Consider the following 10,536-nt stretch of genomic DNA (forward strand, 5'->3'; position numbering starts at 1 on the left):
GCCAAGGAGTGAATAAGGATAGTTGCCCTCCCTGGAAGAGATAAGGACTCTTTTCTATCATTTCCAGTTGTGGTCCCTGATCCCTACATGTGGCGCAGCTAATCTGGAGTGAACTCGAACACATTCGACTTCTCTTCTTATGCTAAATTCTTCCCTTCCCCTATTTGACTGGCTAAGGACAAAAGAACCCACTCAGCCTCCAGTGCCTATCATTACAGTTCATGACTATCACTTTAGTGGAATGGGAAGCATGGGAAAGCAAGGCCTTATCAAATTATGAGGATGCTAAAAGTTGGGGATTACACCCAGGAACCAAAGGAAAGCTCATAGTAGGCCATTGCCTCTGGAGGAAAACATGCAAAGTGGGATTGGTGCCCACCTAAGGTCAGAGACATCTGACACTCTAAGAGTGGATCCCAAAGGGGGATGCCTCAGGGGATCGAACTCCAGACTTCAACCTCTCCAAAGGGGACACCCTAGGCAGAGGTTCTGAGGTCCAGTACTAAGCCCTCCTTAGAATTTTCTCTCACAGATGACAATGGGAAATTCTGCAATACTGTTTGGTCCCAATATTGTTTGCAATCTGGAGTTTGCTGCTGAATGGGAAAGTGGGATGGAGTTGCATGTACCCAGGCAGGTTTTTGTGCTGCTGTTCTAAGCAGGGGGCCTGGTTAATGAGTGATGCTCTCCTTTGGTGCTGTTTGGCCCCAGTGTTCTTTGGAGCCTGGGGAGGTTTGCCCTTTAAAAACCAAACTGCCATGGAAACTGCTTTACCCACAATTTTGGTTCACAGCCTTCATTGGATTATCTATTGGGGCATACAAAGTAAAACTGTTAAGCCTGTATTGCTATCTCACGGCTAGAGTTCCGAGGTAAAAGCTATTGGATCTTTGTGTGTGTGTGTGTATGTACCTGTCTAGATGTGTTTATTTGTATATATACTTACTATTAAATGTTGTGTCTACCAAATTGGCTTATAACTAAAAGAGTGCTCATAAATTAAGTACACAAGTCTAAGAAAATTTCAAGTTCACATGACTTAAGTATAAACAAGCTGGTTTGAAAACTATTGATAAAACAAAACTAGAAATGCCTTCAGAATTGTCAACATACATTTTTTTCTGGATTTTATATTTGTCTCCGCTAGATATTTTGAGGTGTCAGGGTTTGGCATACAAGATTATAAAACTATAAACCCAGCCAAAACAAAATGATCTTGATTTGCATGTCTTTTTTTGGGGGAGGCAAATGAGAGTAATTTAATGTTGTTAGCCAAGTCTTCTGAGTTATCGGTAAAAATATCTGTGTATTTAACTTTGAGGCTCTTACTTAGGTTTAGGTGAGCACTGGATGTTCACTGGCTATTAAAACAATTATAGTGTCTAATATTTCAGTTTGCAGAAGTAATCCAGATAAACTGTTGAAAATGAAGGAATTGAGTACAGTAAAGGGGATAAATGTTTTAGGTAAACTTTTTTGGGTAAATTAAAATCTTAATTTTGATGCTTATTTACTATCTGGGTCATTTTCAATTAAGAAAGGGTTGTGAGCCGGGCGCGGTGGCTCACGCCTGTAATCCCAGCACTTTGGGAGGCTGAGGCGGGTGGATCACAAGGTCAGGAGATCGAGACCACGGTGAAACCCCGTCTCTACTAAAAATACAAAAAATTAGCCAGGCGAGGTGGCAGGTGCCTGTAGTCCCAGCTACTCGGGAGGCTGAGCCAGGAGAATGGCGTAAACCCGGGAGGCGGAGCTTGCAGTGAGCCGAGATCGCGCCACTGCACTCCAGCCTGGGCGACAGAGCAAGACTCCGTCTCAAAAAAAAAAAAAAAAAAAAAAAAAAAAGGGTTGTGATATGGGGAAATATGTTTCTAAAATTGTGCAAATGTTCTTATCTATAAATGTCCATATCTGATACTTCAGAATTTCTTGGTTTTTTTTTTTTTATGGTTTCATTAACAGGTTACTAAGGATATCCTTGGGTTACTAAGGATAAGAATTCTAATTAACACATAATTCTGAATACAAAATACGCCAGAAAGGGTTGTGTTATTAGTGAGAAAAAGTAGAATTTTGTGTAATTCAGAAGTTATCTAAAAGTTAGTTCAAATTACAGATTTGAAAAGGTTCCCTCATAACCATGTGCAGTACTTTCTCTCAGTCTCCACCACCCAGACCAGGAATTTTGGCGTTCATGTCATAGTTAGCTGTAAAATCATCTTAAGTAGTTGGAAGTCTTTGCAAACTCAAAATTAACTACTCTAGACTCCTTCTGGGAGGGGCAATGGAGATTGTCCAATGCTGTGGCTCAGTAGCTGTGGCTTCACCGTTTTACAGTGGTGTCACAGGTTCAATCCTGGCTTGGGGAATGAGTCGTTTCTGGTTTGATATCTGTGTGACATTTGCCATTTGCTGATTCTCTTCCCCTCCATGAACTAGCTCAAATGTTCCTTTCTCTGAGCACCTAGGAGGTTACCTTTGGTAAAGTTCAAAGCCAGAAATACTGGCCACTTGGCATGGCTAGAATTGGGTAATAGGAGATTTAAAAGGATTTTTTTTTAATAGAGCACTATGGTTAAAAGCCTAATTAAGACAGAGCAAGACTCGTCTCAAAAAAAAAAAAAAAGCCTAATTAAAAGTGGATATTTAAGCTATATGTATACTTAAAAGGCCTTTACGTATTTTTTTTCTCTTCTTGGATCTTGTTTTGCTGGAAAGAAGTTCTTTTTTTTTTTTATTCTCTTCACAGTTGACTATTTTTCTCCATTTCATCTTGCCACTCTTAATGCACACATGAGAGGCCCTAAGATAACTTCGGAGAGCATGGGACTCCTTGGGAAAAACAGAAAAGTCATCAAGGACCCTATTTTGGGGGAAAAACCCTGTTTTCCTCAGAACCCCAAGAATTAAAAGTGCTATGATAGATCCCTCTCAAAATCTATTCTTGTCTTCCAGTTATACCTGCTTATTAAGCCGTAGAAACTGTGTGTTTTCCTGGCCCTGTTTTGTGAAGAGCTCCACCCTGAGGCCAGTAATCCAATTAGTAGATTGACAGACGAAAAATCTTACAACTACTGCATCTTTTGTCTATCTGTGTAGTTATATATGTGTTATGTGTGTGATGTTTATATAAAAAAGACATGCAAGTTGTGTAAAGAAAGTAAAATATGTTTTTGGTAAAAGATTATAAGAAGCCATGGGAACGTAAATTTTTGCCTAGTTTAGACAGTTAAAGGATTGTTTTCAGTTAAATAAGATAAAGCTAAAGGTTTGAATGAGTTGTGGAAGGTTTGTAAAAATTAATCTTGTAAAAGAAATTCTCTGTGTGAACATACTGACTACATTCAAAAGGGTATTATTTTATTTTTCCAAAAATTGAGCATTGGAATAAAAGCACAAGGTTTTCTTAAGGCACTGATCTGCTCTTTAACAAAAATGTATAAAGAGATTATGAGAATCCCATCTTATGGTCATTCTGATTAAGATTGAATGGATTTGTCTATAAGGTTTCATTTAAAAAATAAAATACTGGGGTTGATATTAACGGTGGACCAATGCAGGGGGGAAATTTGGCTTTCTCTCCCTTGAACAAAATTTTCATGTAATTGTAAAAGATAATGAAATACCCAAGCCAGGATTGAACCTGTGACACTATTATTGCCTTGCAAATAAACTACTGAATAGAAGAAGAAGACAGGAGACAGATTGTTTGGAAAGCTAAGTCTTCTTATTTATTTATTTATTTATTTATTTATTGAGATAGAGTCTTGCTCTGTTGCGCAGGCTGGAGTGCAGTGGCACGATCTCGGCTCACTGCAACCTCCACCTCCCAGGTTCAAGCGATTCTCCTGCCTCAGCCTCCCAAGTAGCTGGGATTACAGGCACATGCCACCACACCCAGTTAATTTTTGTATTTTTAGTAGAGACGGGGTTTCACCATGTTGATCAGGCTGGTCTGCTGGCACTATGGCAACCATTTCAAAATATGTCGAAGTATATTTTGGGGTTAAATATTTTGATTTGCTGCACTGGCAAGGGAGATGAGAAAATGGATCTCTCATACATTGTTTTTGGGAATGTAAAATGGTACAGTCACTCTGGAAAACAGTTTAGCTGTTTCTTATGCAATTATCATATGACCCAGCAGTTGTACTCTTTTGTATTTATTCAAGAGAAGTAAGAACATAAGTTCAAAGACCTGTGCACAAATGTCCACAGCAGCTTTAGCCACAACAGTAAAAAACTGGAAACAGTCCAGATGTCCTTCAGTGGGTGAATGGCTAAACATCTGTGGTACATCCCTATCATGGTGCAGGGACCCATTTGGAATCCCAGAGTTGCCATAATGCTTCTTTTAAGCTGAAGACATCTGAGATTCAACAAGTGGAGGAAAAGCCTTCCAGGAGCTTCCCTTATCTGACTAAAAGCAGCGACCTCCAGGAAATGAGGCTATCAGAAATTCCCCCTACTGGGGAGTTTTTGGCCCTGAAGATGGATAGGCAAATGTTATTACACAATTTCTTACCACCTATTTGTTTTCCTAAAAATCTGTTTGTCTTTCCCAAGGGGACCTATTTGTTTGTCCTATAGAGGCCCTTTCTCCCCTTCCTTTATATACCTAAGGATATTATTAGGTACATAAAGGTTAGGATAATGTTACCACAGGGGCAAATCAGATAACAAGATGCAGGATCTCTCTGTATTTCTTTTTATAACTGCATGAAAAGATGTAAATATAGATATATAAACATGTAAATATAAGTATAAATATAAGTATATAAACCCTTTAACTATTTTATGAGCCAGGTACTTGCTCATTATGCATAGGAAATAAACCTTTTACTACTATTAATCTGTCTTTTGTTATTTAATTTCCAAGCCCCAGTCACTGAACCCAAGAGGGTGGATGAACATTTTTTCCTTCCCCTACAATAAATTCTATTCAGCAAAAAAACAAAAAAAAGACTGGATGATTCTATTTATCTAATATTCTTGAAATGACAAATTTATAGAGCTAGAGATTCGTGTTTACCGGGGATTAGAGACCAGGACAGGAGGTTAGGGGTAGCGAGGGGTTGTAAGAGGACAAACAACACAATCCTTACACTGTTGGAACTGTCTGTAGCTTGACTATAGTGGTGGATACACAAACATATGTGATAAAACTGCACAGTCCTACACACACATATACATGTAAAATGGAATATCTGAAAAAGCTTGGTGTGTTGTATTGTAAAAGTTGTCAGAATCAAAATGGAGTCACTAATGTAAAACAAACAAACAAACAGACACAACAACCTTGACAAATAGAGTGAGGGAAGGCCATGAAAAAAGGGTTCTCATATTTGCAAGCCTGATAAAAAACTATCACCAAAGATTGCAAACACCAAAATATTGCACAAAGGCCATCACAACCTTACAGAAAAAATACTTCTGCAAGGCCTATCTGCCCCAGTAACTACCTGTCCAACCCCGGACCTGCATCATCCTTGTTATTGATCTTGTAGCCAACTATAATTATTTTAAAACAATTATGTAATCCTATGGCACGTGTATTTCCATTGCAATGCTCTATTCCCAAATAAGCATCTTTTCTTTCAGAGAGCCTCTTTCTGTTATTTAGGTTGACAGTATCAATGTCAATTTCTTGGTTGTGATATTGTACTATAGTTTGATAAAGTGTTACCACAGGGGCAAATCAGATAACAAGATGCAGGATCTCTCCATATTTCTTTTTATTACTGCATGAAAATCTACAATTATCTGAAATGAAGTTTAAACAAATTCTCTCACCACCCCCAAAGGAAAATTAAACTACTTTATGGGCTTTAAAATTACAGGAATTGATATGGCTTATGAGAATTGTGTCAGCAATTTATTAGAATTTAATGAAAAAACACTTAACACTATATTCAGTTTTGATTTTGATTTCCTATGCCAAATTGTTTATACCTGCTTGATATGGTTTGGCTGTGTCCCCACCCAAATCTCATCTTTAATTGTAGCTCCCATAATCCCTATGTGTCATGACAGGGACCCCGTGGAAGGTAACTGAATCATGGGGGTGGGGTGTTCCCATGTTGTTCTCATGATAGTGAGTAAGTCTCACAAGATCTGATTGTTTTATAAAGGGCAATTCCTCTGCACTTCTCTCTTGCCTGCCACTATGTAAGATGTGCCTTTGCTCCTCCTTCACCTTCCTCACCACAATTGTGTGGCCTTGCCAGCCATGTGGAACTGTGAATCCATCAAATCTCTTTTTCTTTATAAATTACCCAGTCTTGGGTATGCCTTTATTAGCAGTGTGTCAATGGATTAGATTTTAAGTTGATCCCAATTTCATATCCCCAAGCCAAAACTTCTACACCAGAATCTGTCCAACCTCTGCTTGCTTTCTCCAGAAATAATAGCTTCGGTTTTAGGTATTCTCCAAAACTGCTAAAAACACAACTTTTCCCATCTACCAGTCTCTGATTCTTCATTCTAGTCTTTAGGAATTCCTAACAATGCCTTGCTCTTTTAAGAATCAGGCACAGTGGCTCATGCCCGCAATCCCAACACTTTTGGAGGCCAAGGCAGGAGGATCACTTGAGTCCAGGAGTTTGAAGCTGCAGTGAGCCATGATCTGTATCACTGCACTCCAGCCTGGGTGACAGAACAAGATCCTGTCTCTAAAAAACTAACTAACTAACTTAATTAATTTTAAAAATAGCTAATGTTTACTGAGGATTTGTTATGAGTCAGCTGTTCTAAGTATTTAAGAACATTTATGATGAGTCAGCTGTTCCAAGTTCTCAGGCTAAGAGGTGTGTCATTCCATAGAGAAAGGCAAGAGGGTGAGAGAGGGTAAGAGAGAGTGAGAAATGAGGGGAGAGAAAGAGAGAGCAAGAGAAGGCCAAAGTTGTCCTTTTATGAGGAACTCACTCTCTCGAAACCAGCATTAATAATTTACGAGGTCAGTTCCCCTATGACCCAAACACTTCCCATTAGGCCCCCCACTCAAAACCTCTGCACTGGGGGTCAAGCTTCCAACACATGAATTTTGGGGGACACGTTCAAACTATTTGTGCTCTCTCTACCTGGATGCCAAATACATGTCCAAAAAAAATACTTCTGATTTTGTTGAAGAGCAAAAAGTTGAACAACAAGAATTATATCTATTTTGGCAGCTGCTGTCTAGCAGATGTTCAGAGAATTAACTGAACAAGAAATCACCTCAAGGATATTTTTCAAGAATCACTTCTTGGCTGGGTGCAGTGGCTCATGCCTGTAATCCCAGCATTTTGGAGAGTGAGGTGGGAGGATCGCTTGAGGCCAGGAGTTCCAGATGAGCCTGGCCAACACAGTGAGACTTCATCTCTACAAAACACTTTAAAAATTAGCCAGGTGTGGTGACACATGCCTGTGGTCCCAGCTCCCAGGAAGCTGAAGTCAGCGAATCACCTGAGCCAGGAGTTCAAGGTTATGGTAAGCTATGATCATGCCACTGCACTCTAGCCTGGGCAACACAGTGAGCTCTTGTTTAAAAAAAAAAAAAAAAGAATCATCTCTTAAAAGACATCAAGCGGCCTGGTGTGGTGGCTCACGCCTGTAATCCCAGCACTTTGGGAGGCCGTGGCAGGTGGATCACGAGGTTAAGAGTTCGAGACCAGCCTGGCCAAAATGGTGAAACCACATCTGTACTAAAACTACAAAAATTAGCCGGGCATGGTGGCAGGCACCTGTAATCCCAGCTACTTGGGCAGGAGAATCACTCGAACCTGGGTGGCATAGGTTGCAGTGAGCTGAGATCGCGCCACTGCACTCCAACCTGGGCGACAGAGTGAGACACCGTCTCAAAAAAAAAAAAAAAATGATATCAAGCTACATTAAAATGCTTTGGAACCACAGGTTAACTACAAGGTCCAATTCTCCACTAACTGGCTTGCTTAGACCAAATGGACAGGGCAGTTCTAATCCATCTGCAGGACTAGGAGAGACCTTCTGAGAAGGCCAGTGTTGCAATCTGATTGTTGTGTGACTCGGGAACACTGGTTATTGCCTCCGAGTTCATTTGCAAAATGAAGCCACTAATATACCTAATTCAGAAGTTTACAGGAAGAGTAAATAGGGTAGTGGGTGTAAAATGCTGTCCCTGGTCTACAATAAGTGAGTAAATGCTAGCTCTCTATTTGCCTCTGGATAGAAACCAAAATTAGCCCTACCTTGCATTTCTTCCCACTCCATGCCACCTGTGTCCACAGCAATCTACTTACCCTGTGGCACTAGGAAACTCCAAAGCTCTTGACCTTCAATGGCTCTTCACAATCCAAAAGGATCAATCCCCAATTCCCTAAAATGGCCTCAGTCCCCTTTTGTTGCAGTTTTCTGACCATTCCTTTCCCCTCCTAAACTCTAACCCAGCTTCCAAAGAGCCTATCACTTCCCAATGGTCCTAGTCATTTCTATCTTCTGAATCTGCACGCAGATGGTAGCCCCTTAGGATTTGTTCCACACCTACGTGATATGAGGTTAGTTCCATATAGTTCTAACCTCTTCTCTAAAAGATAAACTTCTTGAAGGTAGAGTGTTTTACTCATTATTACATCTGCCGTAGCACACAATGCTTCGTGCGTGGCAGTAAGAGCTGATATTTATCGAGAGCTGACTATATGCCAAGCACTATTCTAAGTGCCTCACATGAACATATGAACTCATTTAATTTTCACACCAGTTTTGGAATAGGCACAATTATTCTCTCCATTTACAGATCGGAAAACTGAGACCCAAAGCATAACTTGTCCAAGCTTATACCACTAGGAAGTGAGAGGGCCTGGGTTCAGACCCAAGCAGCCTAGCTGCAGAACCCACGTTCTTAACCACTATGCTACAGTCGACGTTCAATAAATTTGGCTAATTTATGTAAAAGAGCTTAAAAAACTATAAAGGACTATAAGCCACAATAAACCAAAAGTCCAAACAAAATAGGCTTTTGGTATCTGTAAGGAAGGGAAGACAGTAGTATATGAAGGTTAAGTTTAGAATCAGACCAGAGTTCGAATACCAGCTCTATCACTTTCTATCTGTGGGCAAGTTATTCTTTTTCAGCATCAACCGCTGCATCTGCAAGATTAAACTACCTGTTGAGATGATTGTGAGAATTGAGATGACTCAGGTAGAATGAGAACGTGCCTACCACAGATTATGTGGTCAATAAATTTTGGCTCTAAAACAAAGTCAAATGGTAAAACCAAGGAAATTTCTTTGCTAAGTTATTAACCAACAATTATAAACAGTATTAAACAATAATCACTTACTATTTTTTTATTGTATTTCAGGCCTGTAAAACAAATAACATTAATTATCTCTAATGAGTAAAAAGGTAAGAGTTCTGCCTCTGGGCATAAGACTGGAGCAGCAGTTGGAAAGCCCAACTCATTAAAGCAAATGCAAAGGAAACACGAAAAGCACACGTAAGCAGTGGGAAAATTCCTAGTGAAGTGTACTGACAAACACAAGTGTATCCAAATGTGTATGTTCTGGAAAGCATGCTATATAATAGGTCCAAGGGGTGAAGAGCATAGGATGTTTAACACAGGGGCTGTTAAAGAACCAACAGTTTGTGTAGGTGCAGAGATCAGAATTAAGCACAAAAGGCTGGTTTCAGCTTAAGTTCATGGAAGAGGGACCGGCACAGGCTCCCCTGGGCCGCGGTGAGTCTATCCACGGAAGAAACCCAGGCTCCAGACATAAGATAAGGGGCAGAGGGAACTCTATCCCTGGCCGGGAAGCCCGAACAACTCCGAAGTCCCTTACTACCTTTGAGCGGGGCCGCGGAAGGAAGAACAGGGAGACACCCTGCTCAGAATGAGACTGGGCCTATATTTTAACAATCTTTTTTGGGGGGAGGGGGTGTGAAATGTAATCACTGGGGAAAGGTGGGTTAGGGCATCAGGGAGGTAACACCTGTGCAAAATGTATCCAGAGATCCAGAGATCAAGACTCAGTTGCTCTCAGGACGCAACGGCCTGCAAAGGACATCTTGTTGACGCGACCCTCCGACTCCACTGAAGGCGCTTGCTCCGCCAAAGCAGCTTCTAGACAGCCCCGACCCCCTGCCACCAGCTGCCGCCCCCAGAGGCCTGAAGGGGGTCGGGGTCGTGGGCTGCCCGCGGGTCAAGGGTCTGGGGAGATGGGCCCACGACGTGGAGAGGGGCTCAGGCTGGCGCCCCGAGGCCCGTTAGAAGGCTCTGCCAGCTGTGATGCCAGGGGCCAAGGTCGCCCTGGGCCCCCAGGACGCCAGCCTCGAACGCACTCACCAGCCTGCTGCCGCGCAGCAGCCGCACTGCCAGGCTTTCCATCGTCGCCGCAGGCCTCTCGGTTCAGCGCCTCTGGGTAACTAGTCAGCCTGTGGGAGCTACGCGAGCTAGGCCCCGCCCACTCAGTACCCGCCCCGCACACACCCCCCCTTAATCCCTGCCCACTGCTGCCTACGGAACCCCGAGAGAGACAAACAGGCCCCTCCTCGTTTTCGCCCTCCATCCTGTTCACGCGAGA

General features: G+C 41.7%; 1 protein-coding gene across 1 annotated transcript in view; it reads right to left on the reverse strand.

The window, feature by feature from the left end:
• LOC105469973 (acyl-CoA dehydrogenase short/branched chain) overlaps positions 1 to 10,422 on the reverse strand; it is a 41,615-nt gene extending 31,193 nt beyond the window's left edge. The window contains exon 1 of the mRNA XM_011721623.2: positions 10,299 to 10,422. Within this exon, the coding sequence (XP_011719925.2) occupies positions 10,299 to 10,340 (42 nt within the window). The 5' untranslated portion in view covers positions 10,341 to 10,422. The remainder of the gene's footprint in view (positions 1 to 10,298) is intronic.
• Positions 10,423 to 10,536: the final 114 nt, after the last annotated feature.

This window comes from Macaca nemestrina, chromosome 9 (genome assembly GCF_043159975.1).
Source record: "Macaca nemestrina isolate mMacNem1 chromosome 9, mMacNem.hap1, whole genome shotgun sequence".
NCBI lineage: Eukaryota > Metazoa > Chordata > Mammalia > Primates > Cercopithecidae > Macaca > Macaca nemestrina.